This window comes from Pseudorca crassidens, chromosome 1 (genome assembly GCF_039906515.1).
Source record: "Pseudorca crassidens isolate mPseCra1 chromosome 1, mPseCra1.hap1, whole genome shotgun sequence".
NCBI lineage: Eukaryota > Metazoa > Chordata > Mammalia > Artiodactyla > Delphinidae > Pseudorca > Pseudorca crassidens.
Window position 1 is genome coordinate 101825462 of NC_090296.1, and position 19257 is coordinate 101844718.

Below are 19257 nucleotides of genomic sequence, written 5' to 3' on the forward strand. Positions count from 1 at the left end.
AGTCAGTATATACTCTATTAAAATACAAGAGGGTCCTAATTTCTCAGCCCTCTCCTAGCTCCACACACATACAACACACACATGCACAAGTTATTTTATTGGCCAGGATTTTAAAGGCCATCCTCTCTAATAAGAATTTTCATTTCTTCCGAGGGTCAATCAGGTTAATATAAATGGCTAACATCTATAAATAGAACGTCCCGCTTCCATTTAAAAACGTCCTCCAGCTCCACTAGAGAACACCTCTTTCTGTTTTTCCCCCTTAATTAATCTTTCTTTAAATCATGGCACTGGTTTGAGTTCTCAAGCCTGTTGTCCTCTTAACTTCACCCTTCCTCCAAAGAAAACCCACAAGCCACTCACTGAGGATTGCAGAGAGAATAAAAACAAAAGAAGGCAAGAATTGTCTAAATTTAAAGTGCTGGAAAATCCAACATTTTATTTACTACATTTTGGTGACTACATAAATGCTGAAACATTTTAACACTGAAAAGCATGATGGCATCATCACTTGCTTTTTTTTCTTTTTTTCTTTTTTGCTTAGCAAACACAGCTGATATTGCACGGCATAAAGTGAGAACAGTAGCGAAGCTTAAAACAAATGAAAGAAACCTTAATGCGGTACAGGAGATACTCATAAACCAGAATAACGCCTAATTCATTACACTTTTTGTTGCTACACACAAAAATACAGAAGAAGCATTGGACAGAGAGAAAGAGAGACAAAATATCAGCAAACAACCATAACTGGATACAATAATCATTTAGTCTGAAATGTAGATGCAACGTAGAAACTACCACTGCTTTCTAATTGACAAAGAAAATGACAGCAACATTTGTCTTTTATCAAAAATCTTCTAAGCCCCTCATGGTTAGGTTTTAAAATTATTATTTAATTATGTATTTACCTTTTTTTTTCTTTTTTTCATTGCTAAGGAAGAACTCCCTCTGCTCTTGGAAGATTTTCTACTCTACTGATCTTTTTTTTAATTTAATTTTTTTTTTTTTTTTTTTACCTGATGATTGTCTTAGGCACCCTCCTTACATAATAAACCATCAAGCTAACTTGAACAGGGAAACTGAGTCACACTCAAACAATAGCTAAGGTCAAAGGTACTGAAAATAGAAGAGGGGGAAAGGACAGGTCTAAGTGAGTGACAGATGGGCTGACTTCAGAAGAGACAGGAAACACAGGGAGATATGAAGACAACTACCGAAGCAAGTGGAAGACAATGTTTTAAAGTTTATTTTGTTAAAAAATACTTGTCATTTGGTTTAGATGGCAAATGTAAAATGAACCCACAATGATTATGTAATAAATGCAGAACATACCACGAAAAAATCGAGACTCACACAGAAACAGAAAATACGACCTTGTGAATATAACTCTGTTCAGCGTTTCATTGCTGATGGTAAAAGTCTACTCCCTCAACCATTTTCCTGGGCTTTCTATAATTCACTGCACAGCATTTGTATTAAAAACAAGTAATTAATCAATGCTTACCAACAGAGCACTGAATGATCCTGCAACTCAGAGCAGATTTATTGCCCTATTAAAATACATAACGAGTATAAAAATGTTTCTAAGAAAATGTAACATTTGACCCAAAGTCTAAACCCTCCCTTTCCTTCCCCACCCCAAACACCCCTGCAAAAGAAAATAAGGTAAAATTCTTGTATTGGGAGAAAAAGTATTTACATCTATGGATTTATGCCATGTACTTGAAGCAACTTATTTCAGCAAAACAAAACGAAATAGTGGGCACCGGGTGTTCTGAGGATGCCCTAGTCAGCTGAGAATTCTTCATGTGTGCTGATCTGAAGCAGGGCCAAGTATCTGAACAGCCTCAATTAAGGGGGCCTGGGGCAGGGACCATCTTTAGTGTGGACAAGAAAACTAGTGGGAAGATGAAGAGTGAGAACTGAAATAAGTCTGAAGTTCATTCACCCCTGGGACTCTGACATTTGAGAATTCTTCTAATTCTGGTTGTGGGGAGGTGGTTTGGGGTGAGAAGGGAGTAATTGTGGGTAGTAGATTCCAAGAAAAAAACGTGGGGAGGAATACATAGCTTTGAAACATCTTTCTTAAACTTGATTGCTCATTGGGGCTCAGCAATCGTGTTTTGTTTCTTCCGTGGGTTGGCTAGACAGGCAGGGGCCAGGTCAGCTGCCCCTTACGCTTGACTTTCTCTGTATGGTACAGAACCGTGATACTCTCTTAGCTCTGTGAAAGGAACTGTGTCTCCATGCCCTGTCCCCTGCCTTGAAGCAGTTCAGAAACTTGGTGAAACTTAAGAGGATTTCCAAATTCAAGTTAGCTTGTCTCTTTGGGTTTTTACACTTTTTACTTCTCACACCCGGGGGAATGGTTAAAAAAAAAAAAAAAAGTAGCAAAGCTTCTCACAAATGCCGGTGCTTTGAAACATTAAACAAGTCTTAAATTCTTTGGAATTTCAGGTCTAACCTGCAAAGTAATCTTTTCTTAAAAAAAAAAAAAAAACTTAATAAATTAAAGGAAGAACAAGAATAATGCCTTTCTTCTAAGTGACAAAAAAAAAAGACTACCTCGAAACACCCATTTTGGCATGTACAAATTTTTTGAGGGGGGGGGCCTGGCAGTGTTCACAACACACATTGAAGTGCCTGCTAAGAAGAGCTAAAGATACACCCTGCAGTTAAGAGAAGCTCTTGCCTTCAGCTTATCTTAGCATCGAGAACAAAAAGATTGTAACGTAAAGCTTTGGCCATTTCCATTCTACTATATACATTTTAAAAACAACACAGTCATAAATTAATACAGTGATTAAATAAGCTCATATAAAGTGTAATTTAAATTAAAAAAAAATCACAGCACATTATAGAGAAAAATAGGAACCAGTTTCACAAAAAAGAGATTATACATACTTTTTTTACCCTGTGGAAACAAATTTACTACGAAACACAAAACTTCATAAGTAACCATAAAAATGAAAATCATTTCTTATTCCATTCTTGCATTTTTACACAACCCTTAACCCACCTGGGGAACATTTCCAGAAATTAAGTCTTCCTTGAGCAACAGAGCAGTTCTTCTGAGAAAATAAACCCCAAACCGAAGTGGGGGGCGGGGGACATCCCCAACATACAAACTACAAAATAAATAAGAATTATAAAGTTTTTTTAAAAGTAACCTTAACAGTTATCAAACTAGTGAGTTCTGCCTTATCACATAGACTCTCTATACAACATAACCCTAAAACTTTCTTACTATGAGGTATTTGGAGGAATTGGTAAAAGTGATGCACGGCCTGCCTGGCGAAGGGACTCGGTGAAGTGGGGGGAACTCTGAGAGGGAGCAAGGAGGAGGAGCTTTGGTCTATCAGCAAGAAATTGGGGGGAAAAAAAGTCATCCTTTGGTATCAAAGAAAGTTTCATTGCATGGTTGCACGGAAAAAGCACCACGGTGAATAATTATTCCTTTTTTTTTTTTCATTAGTGGCCTTTCTAAGAGGCTGAGGTATTCAAAGAGTATAAGGTGAGAGAGGTCAACAGCGGTTTAACACTTTGGTTCAAGCAAGGCACTCGTCCTAGGAGTTTACAAAGGTTGCAACATGTTTGCCTAGAGATTTACAAGTAGAGCTACCAGTAATAAGAGTAGTATCTCCTAACGTTGTTGTTATCATTATCGTATTATTATTATTAAGAATGAAGACAAGATTACACACTGAGTGAAGAGTGAGGCGGGGAGAAGAGGCGGGGGAGGAGAAGGGGCGGAGTTCCCTCTGCAGACCAAGGCCGTGCATGAAAATATCTTTGGTATTCTTTGGTATCATCAATGTGATTAAAATCACCAATGGAAATCGAGTGAGGTAGCGTCTTTGGTTCACACTATAAATAGTAGATCTTTACACATTTTTTTTTTTTTTTTAATACACATGGAAGTAGCTATTTCTTACCTTCTGCTTCTTTGTCCTTAACTATTCAGGAAATAGTTACCAAATGTACTGTAAAGCTAACCACACCACAAGAATAATCCAGAAGGCCAGTCGCATCTCAAAACGGCCTCTGGTGTTTGAACGCACCCTAAACAACTAGATAGGAAAGGGAGAAGTGCTTTCTCTTTGTTTGCTAAATGCATAGTTTTCATCCTTTATGTACAAAGAAGGGAGAACCTTTCTTAGGGAAAATGCCTTTATAGCTCATGTGAAAATGTCCTAGGACTCTTTGGTATAGCAAAGTTTGCATTTAACCTGCAAAGACCGGTCGTTCACCTGGGGTAGCAATGGGAGTGGCATGAATCCAAAAACAGCACAGAGATTTTACTTTTTTTCCTGGAAAATTATGCTTTTGAGGGGCAGAGTGAGTGACATGTTCAGTTAGAACTTCTAAATTTCCCCACACATTTCCTTTGGGTTTGGGGGTCTGTTCCAGCTGCACCCAGGAACAGGAATACTCAGTGTCTGACATGCAGAATCCTTTTACCTGAACATTTACTGATGTCTGGGCTTTTGGAATGTCCAGACATCACACCTCCCACTCTTTCTCTTGGCCCCCTTTCAGGGAAGCTTCCGGTCATGAGAGGACCTGAATGATTTATGGCCCAAACCAGTCTAACTTCCATTCTACCAAAAAAACCCAAAATGTGTTATTTGGAGTGCAGTTTTGGAATAAACAGGCATACAAAGAAAAGAGTGAGATATCTTTTTAGGTGAATTTTGCTAAAGGATTGAGAAACGATGCATGAACAAATGGCACGGGATCTGCTCTGTAGAGTGTGGTAGGTGAAGAAACCTGAGTCATAAATTAACGCTAGACTAAACAAGAATAGAAGCATTTTCTATGTGCCAAGTCAGAAGCAATAAAGAGTCACTCATACATGATGTAATACATGTATTGCTTGTGAGAAGCTGAGTTTGTCCACTAGGATTTCTAAAAAGCAAAGGTTGTGGGTATGCTTAAACAGTCAAGTAAAAAAAACTGCTTTTCAGGCTCTGATTTGTGCATCTGTTTATGAGAAAATATATCTCTAGGCCCTGAAGTTGCATAATGGGTGCAAATTCAATGCTGGTATGAAAATTATCTTTGGTGTTAGCAAGTAGGATCACTGGTTATTTTTCAAAAAGAAAGAAAAACATTATGGGGACTTCCCTGGTGGTCCAGTGGTTGGGACTCCATGCTTCCACTGCGGGGGGCACGGGTTTGATCCCTGGTTGGGGAACTAAGATCCTGAATTCTGGGAGGCGGAGCCAAAAAAAAAAAACCACATTATGGTGGGAATATTAAAAATGTAGCAATATTCTTTGAGACTGTGTCTACACAGTACCAAAATAATTGGTTGAAAATGTAAATCACAGATTAATCTGAGGGGGTTATATAGGAAAAACAAAGCAAAAGACATGGTTGTCTGAATTCAACTTTTGTTTTTCCTGGGGTATTGAATTTGGTAAGATTGTGTGTAGACACAACTTGAATTTCCCTGCATTTAAAATGCTCATGTTTTAAATAAATAAGGCTTTCCTCCTTCCTACAAGATAAATACATTATACAGCTGTACCCTGGCCCCTTCCTTTCCTGGAGAGAGAGAAAAAGTTCATCAGTTTTTTTCTTTTTCATTTATGTCATTGACAAGATTACATTTTTAGCAAATCTCGAAGGGTGGCCATTTAAATGATCTCTTTTAATAGCTGAACTATAATTGTGCCATATTTAGAAGGGAAAATTTAAAGATGGAATTTGGGGCGAGATTAAAAATAATACTAAGACAAAACGTGTCAAGGCAAATGCACTATTTCATCAAAGGAGAAGTATGTCTTGGTTTCCTTTTCTCATCCCACAGCAGACATGAAGGAGACACAGATGGCCTGTGGGTTTAGCCTCATCTCTCCAGGTGCCTGCTGCTTCTAGACCTGGACAAGATGCTGAGATTTGATCCTAAGGAGTTAGGTTTTGTGTCAAAATAGTTTAATTTTTTCTTTAGCATTTTAAAAAATCTCAATAAACAGCTTACTGTTGAGATAATATTTAATTTTATATTTCTAGTTAGGTGTGGTGATTAAGAGTACCCAATTCTTTACCTATTAGTACAAAAGGCATCTACTTACGTGAGTTACAGTTCAACTGAATCCAGAGAGAATTTTCCTGGGAATCAAGCAATTCACTTGGGTACTACCAGAACAACTGTACTACTATTATTATTATTATTATTATTTTTGCCTTGATTTCTATAGCCCTGGTTAAGTGATTTGGAAAAATAGAAATTTAAAATTTTCTATTTGTAAGTTCAGGTCTAGTTTTTAATCTGTCCCTGTTAGAAAGTGGAATCTATGTTATAAAATTTCCAGCTTAATGTAGTAGCAAGAAAGAATGTAGTATTCTTTAGAGGCTATGCTTAGTGAAATAAATAGCTTAATACCTATGGAACCCAAGGTCTTGTCTTCCACTAGAACTCTTGCTTCAGTTCCACCATTTCTCTGTTGCACTTGCTATTTTTATTGGTGTCCAAGTCACAAAATGTCTGGGGTTGGCAATAAAATCAGTTGATTATATTTTCAGGATATAATGAACTGCATAGTTCATTTTAACAATAATGTTGGTCTGCTTACTTTGTGTGTTTGTAAAGTATTTCAAATAGGTATTTGGTGTCAAATGCATAAAGCAAACTTAAGTCGAATTAACCTAAGTATGGGGTCCTTTATTCAGTGGCCTTTTACTAAAGAGCATTACTTTGAACGAATTTTCTAATTTAGCTACCTGTCCTGTTAAACTTAGTTTTCTGAGTTTACAAATCAGTCCTACTTCAGAAGAATCCCTAGGTTTTCTCAGCTATGAACAGACCATGGAATCATGTCTATATGTTTACTTAAGTGACATTTATGGATCCCGAAAGGGAGGGAGCCATCTGGATGTATATGTATACTGCATTGACCTCTCTGTTATGATATTGCTTCCCTGAAGCTACATTCTTTCTTGCCAGTTCTGCAAAGTAATATTTCAAATGCTTCAGGAGTCATAAATAATAGTCATGATTCTACGTGGTATGTGTATTACAGCTAGATCAGTTCATACGTATAACTTTACATAGTATCTTGTGTAAAAATAGCTTTGGTTATTAAAATCATTGCAATAAAATACCTGCACTATAATATTGTGTTCTTTGGTACCTAGGTGATTTTGTTTTTTAATGGATGGACTCTTGTTTCATTTCTTAAAAAATATCTGAACAGTCCTTAACAAACAAAGAGAATGCACTGGTTTAGGTGTCATTCAAATTTCTTTGCTGAGTTTGAATCTGCATTTAGGTCGCGGGCCTGCAGGTTCAAACGCTAGGCTAGACGAGCAAAATCACACTCCTAAGCCAATGAACTCAGACAACCCCACACTATGTTGGTTGCACCCCTACAGCACAACCCTTCCTGAAGACCAGCCCTGCCTAAGTCCCTAACCACTGGTGGTGGTGGAGGTGGTGGTGGTGATGGTGGTGGTGGTGATGGTGGTGGTGGTGGAGGTGGTGGTGGTGTGTGTGTGTATGTGTGTATATTCATGCACATACCCACACACAGTACTGAGACACCATACACCGTCGTGGCGCAGTGGAGTGGATGAGAAAGTCTGATCTTAAAGATGTCCACTCAATGGCTCAAAATCACTATGCTCCACACCACGAAACAGCCAAGCACAGCGAGGATGATCGTGGACTAAAGCTGTAAGATCCAGTGGTGTCTTCCCGCTAGTAATTTTTCTTGCCAAGTCATCACCTGGCTGAAGTGTGTGTCTCCAAACAATGTCCGAATGCAGGTGAGCTAAGTCTTTGGTTTCTTTGGACTATAAATAACACTTTTTTTTTTCTTCAAATATTTCTAAGTATAAACCTGCTATCTTGAGGTCCTGGTCTTTAAAAATTTTTTTTTTTTTTCATTTAAAGCTTTTCCACCGAGGTTTCAGTTTGTGGTTATTCCTTCATGCTTTGGTACAAGTGCTTGATGAAGAAGATGAGTTGCCCGAATTGGAGCTGCCCTCGTCCTGCCACTTGTCCAGACTCCTCCTCCTTGCGTTCATGAAGAAGTTGCTGACGGTGCTCAGCTCCAACCCCAGCTGCTGGGAAATGGTGATTTGCAATTCTTTGGATGGACGCTTATTTTCCTTGAATATTGCATGTAGAGTTCGACGCTGGACATCTGTGAAGACCAACCTGGGCTTTTTGGGTGTGTTGCCTCTATCTTTCCCGTGTTCTTGCTCTTTCCTTTTGCATGCTGCAAAGAAGCACAGAGGGTGTTAGAAGAGACTGCCTGGGAGAATCGAGAGTAGAAAGGCACAGCCCATAACATCTGCTGACCTCTGACTTTAGCACCATCGTGGTCTGCGAGGGAAGTGTACCAAAAGCATGGAGAGTGAGAAGAAGGTGGAGTTCTGTGAGTCCTGGGCATGGGTCCTGGCTTTGATGAGTATCTGTATTTTGTTGGTGGTAAATCAATTAACCGACACCTGGGCCTTGATTTCTCATCTGCAGAATGTTGGGTTTTAGACAAATGAACTTATTGTTTGAATTTTTATATCACTATCTGTAAAGTGGATATAAGAACATCTACCTTGCTGGGTGTGCTAAGCATATATGAAATAATATGTAAAAGATAATGTTAACTAAAGTGCTTTACAAATGCAAAGTTTTATCACCTAGACGTGGTTGTAGCCCTCAAAGGATTTACGGTCTGCTGCTAGTGGAATACTAAGAGCTTACGTGAGGGTGTAAAAACCAAATAAAAAGGAATTGCATTTGCTCCCTTTCTGATTTTTTGTGTTTCCTAAGAAACTGTATGTAAGAAAACTCTGTACAGAGTGTCCTACCATGCCCATCAAACAGTTTTCCACTGATTCTTCAGTGGAACCAGGACTTGGGGAGCTGTGGTGAAACCCACTTCCTCGACACTGAGGCAAAACCTGTGACATTAGCCTCATTCACCTTTGGGGTCTCCGTGTGCCTCTCTTTTGTTCTTCACGAGAGTCTTACTCTTGGAGTCCCCCTCTTCCCTCACCTCATCTCCACTGAGAAGGCCCATTCCCTACGCATGCCTTTTGGTCCTGTATCATGAAGCTGCCTCTAGGCTGCTAGAGCTATTCTGGTGCATCATCTCAGTGTGGTCCTCACGTCCGCAGGGTTTGGTGCCGGATCAGGGTCTCCTCACCTCAGGTGCTGTACTCCTCTTTCTCGCCTAATGTAGATCACTAGCTTCCACCTGCCAAAGGGGCACTGAATTGCTAATGACTCCCTCCCACTCCCCGTCCCCAATCTCCACCATCAATGGATCCCTGCCAGTCATCCCCAAATAACCATGCAACTCAAGTAAGAACAGTGCTCTGGTTAGCTACTACGCCCTAACTCCAATCAGCTTCCTGTCCCGCAGCTCCCCTGTGTAGGGGTTCTGGAGCAGCCGTGGCTACCGTCACACCTGGCTGGCTACACTCTGATGTGCGCTCCAACCACAGCGAAAGGCAAACAGGGCAGGGCGTCTTCCTGGCGTTGGCAGGGACTGTCGCTCTTTCATGTCGCCTCCAGCTGGCTGCCCTGCCTACTGCTCTCTCCTGCTCCGCCCCCACCCCCCACCCCGTCCTTTTGTATCCCAGGTTCTCAATTCCTCCTTAGATGGTTCACCAGCTCTGGCTAGATTCAGCCTCTGTACTCTCCCCAGGTAGCCCTGCTCTTCAGCCTGCCCCTACCTTTCATTCCCAGTTGCTCCACATCGTGGATTCCCCTAAGGCCTTAGGTGCCCGTTAGCACAAATTACCTAGGCAATCGGAGCAGCTAAAAAGCTAAGGGGTAAAGGTTGAAGAAGCCTCCAGTCTTTGGAGTTCAATCTAGGAGTCTCCAGGTTTTGTTTTTTTGTTTGTTTTTTTTTTTTTGCCGTACGCGTGCCTCTCACCGCTGCGGCCTCTCTCGCCGCGGAGCACAGGCTCCAGACGCGCAGGCCCAGCGGCCATGGCCCACGGGCCCAGCCGCTCCGCGGCATGTGGGATACTCCCGGACCGGGGCATGAACCCGCGTCCCCTGAATCGGTAGGCGGACCCTCAACCACTGCGCCACCAGGGAAGCCCTCCAGGTTTTTTTAATCATGTGCTATTTAGTAAAAAATGTTTTGAGTATTACATTGCCTTACATTATTTCTTTATAAATGATATGCATGTGTTACTATACTACTGTATTATTATACAGTAGTATAATTAAAAAGCATACACAAAATATAGAAAATTTTAAAGGGGTAAAATAACATAAATAGATATAGAAATTCTCTTCTACAGGTGCATCAGCTTGCCCAGGCCCCAGAGTGCATTTGCCTAACTCCAGGGACCACAGGTCCAATATATCAGGAAATATAAGAATAAGAATTTCAGAATGGACATGAGGGGAGACCTCAGTCATAAAAGAGAGATTTTTAGGCTAGTCAGGTCTCCTTTATAACACATTCCATAGATCATTGGCTATGCCCTTTGCCCACCATGATGGAAAGCATCAACATAATGGGAAAGATTTATTAAACACCCAGCTCCCTCAGAGCATTGAGCTATATATACTAAACTAGGTGAGAGTCCCCAAATACAGTCCCTCCCCACCAGGAACCCATAGCCTTCACTGGGCAACTAGATTAAGTCCCTGAAAATAAAAGCTGACTAGGCTGAAGTCAAGCCTAGTTAATTTGAGTCAGCCCATGTAGACACAGCTTTATATAATACTGATACACATGGCTGGTTGATTCATTCACTTACATTCAAAGATGAATATAACACAAGCCTTTCTGTTAAGGAGGTCAGTCTAGTGGTTATGTAAGCAAATAATTGCAAAAGCATGAAAAGAGTATATGGGATATTATCTCTGCTTCAGGATATTAAGGAAGGCATCACACAAGAGGGGTGCTTACACTAGGCCCTAAAGGATGAATAGGAGTTTGCTAGTGAGAAAAGTGGGAAAAACTCATTCCCAGCAGGGGGAACAGCATTCGTGAAGGACTGATAAGTAGTAGTAGATTGGTAGTGGGGCAAGAGTACACGCAAGCACATACATACTTCACAGGTAGACAGAGATCAAATTTGAACTATCTTGTAGGTAAGGTTTTGAGTAAGAGTGTCGTGTGATTAAATGTGGGGTTAGAAAAACCCCTCTGGTGGTGGTGTGGGGGATGAATTGGAAAGCATGAAGATTCAGGACCAGTACGCTGTGTATGCCATTCTGACCCCCTTCAGGACTAAGGCACTCACTCATTCTTGTACCTGCTGGAAGAGGCTGGTGGCTCTCAGCTGAGGTCCATACTGGGAATTGCCCTTGGCCAAAGGTTATGCCACCCTGGGGTGCAGTTGGGGGACTAGCCACACCTAGTGGGGGATGGGGGGAGTAGGGGATGGGAGTATGGATGGTGGAGGCTGAAGAAAGTAGGGATGTGTTGGTTTAAGGCTCCCCCACCCCAAACCCTTGCATCAAGTGGGGACAACTCTGAAGGGTTATCTAGTTCCAGAGCACCCTGTAGGATTGGTTGAGGCTATTTTTGCAGCTACATCAAAGTTCAAATCCATCTGCCTGGTCTTACTTCCTCCACTCCCCCTACAGGGGTTAATCTCCATAGCCCTCTTCGATAACGTTCCTGCATGCAAGCCTCAGAGTCTGTTTCTCAGAAAACCTGACCTAAGACAGAAGCCAACTAGAAAATCAGTGTAACGAGGACCCCAAGATAGACAATGGCAGTTGAAGATGGAAAATAGGAAGCAAATGTAAGAGCTTCTTGGAAGGTAGAATCAAGAGGAATCAGTAATAACAACCTGGCTGGGAGGCTGGAGTTCGGAACATCTCCCAGGTTTCTGATTGGATGGTAGTAATAAGGCCATTAGGGAATGCAGATGGAGAAATGAGTTTTATGAGAGCAGTAATCACTTCTATGTGGGACAAATCCATTTGAAATGCGTGTTGGACATCCTATTAAAGATCTCCAGTAGGGGGTTGTCCAGCAGACGGCAGGATATATGGGGCCTGGAGCTCAGGGAAGAGATCTGGGTTAGGAATACAGACTGGGAAGTCATTAGGGACCTAGATGGAAAATTGCACAGAACACATACCTATGGAAAAATAAATAACTGAGCATCGGGTGCAGACTCAACTTATTTATCATTCAAAAGGCAGAACAGGAACTTCCCTGGTGGTCCAGTGGTTAAGACTTCGCTTTCCAATGCAAGGGGTGAGGGTTCGATCCCTGATCGGGGGGCTAAGATCCCATATGCCTCACAGCCAAAAAGCCAAAACATAAAACAGAAGCAATATTGTAACAAATTCAACAAAGACTTTAAAAATGGTCCACATCAAAATAAATCTTTTAAAAAAAGGCAGAACTAAGGGAAATCACAAAGAGATATCTACTTTCTACATAACTAGGGTATCTGAATGACTTCAGTGTGGTCCTTAGCATTTGGCAGGACTGAGTGGGCTGAAGCTACTCCAGAGCCACCCTTTCCCAAACGGCATCAGAGGCATGATATTGCCTCAAATAGGAGTTACTTGAAAAGACGGTTTGCAGGCCAAGTACATTTAGAAAAACCTACTATATAGCCTCTTCCTCAAAACGCGTAATACGTGGGCTTCCCTGGTGGCGCAGTGGTTGAGAGTCCGCCTGCCGATGCAGGGTACGCGGGTTCGCGCCCCGGTCCGGGAAGATCCCACATACCGCAGAGCGGCTGGGCCCGTGAGCCATGGCCACTGAGCCTGCGCATCCGGAGCCTGTGCTCCGCAACGGGAGAGGCCACAGCAGTGAGCGGCCCGCATACCGCAAAAAAAAAAAGAAAAGTGTAATATGTGTTTAACAAATATAATTTTGTTTCCCAAATTTATTTAATTCCAGAACCTTGTTTGGTAGAGACTGTCTATCAGTGTCTCATATAATACTAATGTTGTGGAGATGCAGTTTGGAAGTTCCTGACCCGAGCTCTCAATGTTAGAACCTGGAAAGTGGGATTCTCCTGGAGCAAGGAGACTGTCTCTCCAGGGCAGGCTGGCATAGTGCCTGGCTATAAGGGAAGCTCAGTACCCATATGGGTGCTGGATGGGGTGGTGTCTGTGACTAAATGTGTGTGGTTTTACCTGGAAAGAACTTTGTGCAGAAGTTGGAGTGGCTGAATAAGGAAGCAGAGATATCTGTAGAATGGAGAGTGGACTAAAGCTTGTTGACAGTCAGTGGGTAACCTCAACAAGGTGCCCAGGAGAAGCAACCCACAGAAATAAAATCATGCTTCTAGAAGCTTCTACAGAATTATAGTTGTGAGACCTGTTAAGAGAATATAAATGAGAGCAATGCTTTGGCATTCCCATGGAATTCATTTCAAGGTAGAGATTACCCATTATAAGGTAGGAAATCAGCAACTGGTCCACACAAGTGTGCAGTGGAGAGAGAGAGAGAGAGTGGGAGCAAAGTCTGACAACAGGAACTGCTGCTTAGGGAACAGCATTGCATGTGTTTTATGGGTAAGTTATACTTTTTTGTGTGGGTGTACAGTTTTCATTAAAGATAGAATAGTTATTATAGAACTGGATTAAAGGGAAGAAGATTCCTGTTGCACGTGTAAGGTAGTACTGAAGAGGAAGAAGACCCGTCATGAGTCACCTCCATGAAGGTGGGCAAGCAGATGTTTGCAGGATGCAGTGGCAAAGTGTAGTGGGGCTGTCTCAGGTGACTTTGATCTTCTCTGGGAATGAGGTCACCTACAGTCAGTACTATATGGGAGACAGAAGCAGACGTGGAATACGGTAAAAGGCAGAGAATGATTTTGTGCACCACAAGAATAAAAGATTATAAAGAATTTTTTTTTTTAAAAAAGCAATGCATGAGGCTGTGGGCAAAGGACAAGCTTTCATCTCAGGCATGACTGGGGTCTATGCTTTGCCCATAGTTGGCAGGACAGAGCCAAGGGTATTTCAAGAAATATGAATTCTGCAGGATGTTGAAAGGCATTCCATGAATATTGAGTTTCAAGGTCAGGCAGTTTGGGAAATGCTGAGTTAATTAATGATTAAGCAAGCTTCTTTAATGCAGGACTTCTCAGAGCCTTTAATATGCTAATGTGCACTGATACTTTCTAGCGTATTGGGTCTCCCAAACTTATTTGATTAAGCAACTCTTTATTCAGGGAATTTCTCTCAGGAATGGTGTTGCTTAGAACAGTGTCTCTCAAAATGTGGTTGCCAGACCTATGTTGGTCTGTAAACTGTTACTGACCTGCGGCAAGATCAGAAAATTGAGAATAAGCAATTAGAAAGTTTTGTGGCAGTTTGACATTGCTCCAACATTCTGATTATTGTTTTAGTAATACATTTTTTATTGTATTATCAAAACTATTGGTCCAGAACAGATGGAAATTGGAAACAAACAACTACTCCTTCACTGTTTAAGAAGCCCTGTCTTAGAATACACTTTATAAAACATGATATACAGTAACATCCTAGAATCGGCTGTCAGCCAAGCATTTGTATATCAACTTATGTTCATTTTCCTGATTTAACGTCACAAAGCACATTACAACATCTAAACTGCTGATTGAACTATGCAAAAGTCTGCCAAGAATTTGTCTGGGAACAAGCAGGCACATTGCTCTACACCTGAAAACAACACAACGTTGTACATCAACTATAGTTCAATAACAATTACCAAAAAAAGATCTGTTGTACCAAATTAAAAAAAAATAAGTAGGCACAGACATGTGGGCCTGGGAGACATTTATAAAGCCAGACGGACTTACAATACAACTTCTTAGATGAACCTGGGCTCACAGGACACAAGCTCAAGGCCTAGCTCTGTGGCCACTGATAGATGTGTGATCTTGGGCAAGCCCATCGCCTTCTGGGGCCTGAGTTTACCCAGCTGCAAAACAGAGGACAATGGCCTTCCTTCCTCACAGGATTATAATAAGTGTTAAATAAGATAAGCTATGCTGAAGTGATTGTTAAAACTATAAACGCTTAAGAAGTGTTTTAGATGTTTGCAAATTAATTTTCAGATCCTTCCTTTTTTCTTTGGTCAAGATGCAAGTATAAACATTGAATTTACACAGCAGGCTCAGGTCTTTGCTCTGTCTCTAGCCTGTGGTATAAACTTGGACACATGACTTGATCTGTTTTTCTGCATCCTTTCAATGAGCAGGCAGTATTCTAAGGCCCCGGCAGGCTTGAAAGCCCTGTGAGTCAATGAATACACCCCTGTAGTGTCTTTCCTGGTTTCCAAAGTCTAATATTATCTCAGTTAAAAAATTTCCAAGGTAACCTTACTCTGTCTTTTAGAATATATAGCCACTATGTTGACTATTCCATTTCGCCTTCTCCATCCTTATGGCTTCTCAAAAAGAGCAGGTAATGGCTCTGCAGGGACACCAGCCAGTCCTGCAAATAATCCAGATCCACGTTCACCTGAATGAAGGTGATCAAACACAAACTCACATTCCTCACAGTTGTTTCGACCTCATAAGCTTTAGAGATTAAAACAATAACAACAGCAACTACCACAGACCCTGTGAACAGTTATGCATTTGCACTCCTAGGACTCTGAGCCATTAAACAATAGGTACTCTATATTTTTACTAGTTTCTACTTTTTCATTAAAAATGTAGGAAAATTTGCTTAACTTGCTTCCTGAGGTTCTTGGCATATTTGTCCCAGAGTTGGCTGCTTCACATAGGATGGAATTGTGGATTAGAAGAGGCTGTCTTCCTGGGGGCAGTAGTGTATGTTTCAACATGCCCTTATGGAAGGAACGCCAAGGGTCCAGGTAGAATGAGGGTGTACGTTATATTCCCAGTCTATGAGGGAGGAAGGTTCTGTAAAAACACTGCTCTAGTTGTCAAAAGTTTAGGGTTCTGGCTCTGTCATTAATTAGGTGAATGGCTGGGTTAAACCCGTTAACCAGGCTGGGTCCAGCTTCCTCAACTGTATAATGAAGGGACTTGACTAAATAACTTACAACCCCTTCTAGGTGCAGCTCTATGACTTGACGTATGTAAAGTCAACATGACTCCAGAGGGAAGATGTACAGTTCAGATTTCTATGTCATAAATGGGCACTCAGAGAAGTGTGAGCGTTGAACGGTTCACTCTAGCTGGCCCCTCCCGGGCCCCCTCCCCCCTTTTGTAAGGCCATCCCTGTGCCACCACCTCCTTCTCCCTCCTGGCAGGCAGTGGGGAGAGAAGACTTTTGGGGCGGAACACTTGCAGGTGAGGTAGGAAAGGGAACAAGACCTGTGTGCTTAGTAAACAATACTACCAGGTAAGACCCGAAAATTGAACTTCATAAACTGTAATCACAATTTCACTGATCTTAGTTATACTGAAGAGGAATATGGAGAAATGTGTGTGTGTGGTGGATGCACAGACAAGTGACCGGGGAGCCACAGTATCTGCTAGAATAAGATGGGGATGCAGCCAGATGAATGGTAAGCCATGGGTCTGTCACTGTAGAGACATTATTTAATTTTAGCAACAGCTCTGTGAGGCATCGAATCTAATAGGAAATTTGGGAATTTAACCTGAGGAGAGGACAGTTTGGGCCTCAGGGTCTGGATGGTGAGTCCTAGAGAGGCAGGATGAAAGGCCTGCGCGGGCGGGGCTGAGACAGAGCCAGGCCTGGGTGATTCAAATCACATTTATTTGGTGGTCTGACTCTAAGGGACTGAGGAAGGAGACTGTATGCCTGCAGCTTCCCCAATCACATGTGGCTTCTACCCTGAGAGTCCTTGCACTATGGCCGTGTACTTCCTCCATACAACTGCTCCAGGGTCTGCTGTCCTAATGTGATTGAGGCGAGGTGGGCCAGGGAGCAGTAAGGGAAAGGGCTGGGATTCCAGGGCATGGTGAAACTGCCCTGTCATCTCAAGGGGCCTGCTAGCGACGCAGTGTCTTCCCCCTGAAGGCCGGTGCCAGTGCTGAAAACTGCAACCTGCAGGGCCAAGGGCTCTTGAACAGGTAAGCCTGCGATGTCCCAAGTCACTCAGGGGAGGTCCGGCCTGGATTTGGAGGAGGCGGGTCCAGGCAGCTGCTAGGGCCCTCAGCTCCTTTGCTGCTCCAGTGCCTCCAGGGAAGGTAGGGTGCACTGGGAAGGCACAAAGCACACTCTGAAATTCTACCCAGATTCCTGACCGACTTGGTAGTAACATTCCTGCACACCCTGCTCTGGGGAGCTTGGGGCTTCGGGGACAGAGAAAAAGGATAAAAAAGCAGCGGGGCCAGAATAGGCAAATCCGTAGGGACAGAAAGAAGTTGGTGGTTGCCTGTGGCTGAGTACGTAGTGGGGGGAAATGGGTGGGACTGCTAACGGGTATGGGGTTTCTTTTGGGGGAGGTGATAAAAAGGTTCTAAAATTGATTGTGGTGACGGTTGCACAGCTCTGTGAGTATATTAAAAACCACTGACTTATACTCTTTAAATGGGTAAATTGTATGGTATGTAAATTACTTCTTAGTAAAACTATTTAAGAAAGAAGTAGCTGGGCGTGCATACAGGGTGAGCCCTCTGCTCTCACTTCCCACTTGCCACCGAGAGGAAACCTCCTCTGGACTGGGGCAGGGACAAGGGGGGTTGCTGTTCATGTCTACTGAGCCCCCAAACACTGTCTCTTGACAGCTGAAACTGCTTTTCAAAGTAAACTCTACAAGACAATACATGTTCGTGGAGGAACAAGCATACAAATAAAACAGATTTCAGTAAAACAAGAATGGAGGAACCATGGAAGTGAACGTGGCAGGTTCCCAAGCCCATTTTACAGGCCAGCACCCATCCTGTGGAGATCACAGAGCCAGTGGGTGGGCTGCCACAGCTTCAGGATTAGAGCTCAGACTCCAGGAGTGCTGGGTCATAGTGTTATCTGCTTTGCCTTGACTTACTGTGCTGTCCTGTGCATATTTTTATAAGCCAGGCCCCCAGTTGTTTTGTCAGCTCTTAAGCAGCAAATTTGGAGAACACAGTATAAAGTACAATTTGAAAAGCTACTCCGGTGAGTTCTAACTGATATGGCCACGGGCAGCCTTTACATGGGAAGGGAACTCCTGCACAGACTATCTGGAAACAGTGATGCCCAGGAGAGGGAGGTGGGGCCGATACAACCTGCTGGACACAAGCTAGCTTTTCTGGTATCTGTGACTTTGTGGGTAGCTCAAGCACCTATGGAAACTCATCTGGGCATGAGTGTGAAAGACCTAATAAAAACATGCAAAGAGCAGACGTTCTTAGTCAAGAATGATCACTATAACTCACCCCTGTATCTTGCTTTATGGTACTTAAATCACCTCCATTAAACCTTCCCACGTGATCCCCACAAAACTCAGGTGAGGTAGAAATGGGTATTATGTCTTTTTCTGTAGGCGAAGAAACAATGTCAAAGAGGTCAGGAGACTCACCTATGGGCACGCAGGCTGGCTCATTGGGTGACCTCCAACTCCACTGTGTCCTGGAGGCAGATGCCAGCATGGTGGACACATCGTGAAAACTTTCCCTAGGATGGTTACACGGGCAGGAGTAGCTGGTGAGGGGAGCCCGGGAACCCAGAGCCACAGTGCGTGGGGTAGGAGCAGGTAGCCGGCCAGGCGGCAGGCCTGTTGTCAGCCAGAAGGCTCTGGCTGAAAGGATGGCAGTTGGCCCATTCAGGAAATCGGACTGCATGAAGGGAGCTCAGGCCGGGAAGGGCACGGAAGACCCACGCTGGCCTGGGAGGGGGACCAGAGTGAGTCTAGTTTCAGTAGGGGGACAGAGGAGCACTAGACGCTGTCTCCGTGTGGATATCGGCTCTGAGAGGAAGCAAAAGAAAACTGAGCTGACCCAAAGGAGAAGGAAAGATGGGGAGCAGCTAAAGCCAAGAGAGGTCTGCTGCATCACACACAGGCTGGAAGAGTCGCCCGAAGCTCTCACAACCCCACCCGGTTTGCTTCTATAACTGAGCTGTCCAGGACAGAGACCTGCCTTCCCTCCCATCTGCTGCCTGGAGTCCTTCCGGAGACAGCATATAACATATTTCCATCAACCTCTCTTCTCTAGGGACAGCTCCACAGCTGTAGCCCAAGAGGCAGGGCTACTGGACTTTATGATCAAAGGAGGGCAGAGGCTGCCTGGGCCTGGGGGGGATGGAAGAGGATCAGCTGAAATGTACAGCTGCTTCCCCTGTGCTAAGCCACACACATGTATCACCTTATGATGTCACTCAACAACTGTGGGAAGCAGGTGCTATTACAGCTGTAGGCTGCTTCCCTGGGCAGCCCCACTGCTCACAGGTGCCCACGA

The 19257-nt window shown here is 43.0% G+C and overlaps 1 protein-coding gene across 1 annotated transcript in view; it reads right to left on the bottom strand.

The window, feature by feature from the left end:
* Positions 1-902: 902 nt before the first annotated feature.
* The window catches only part of ONECUT1 (one cut homeobox 1), a 39934-nt gene continuing 21579 nt past the window's right edge, over positions 903-19257 (bottom strand). The window contains exon 2 of the mRNA XM_067747513.1: positions 903-8228. Within this exon, the coding sequence (XP_067603614.1) occupies positions 7936-8228 (293 nt within the window). The 3' untranslated portion in view covers positions 903-7935. The remainder of the gene's footprint in view (positions 8229-19257) is intronic.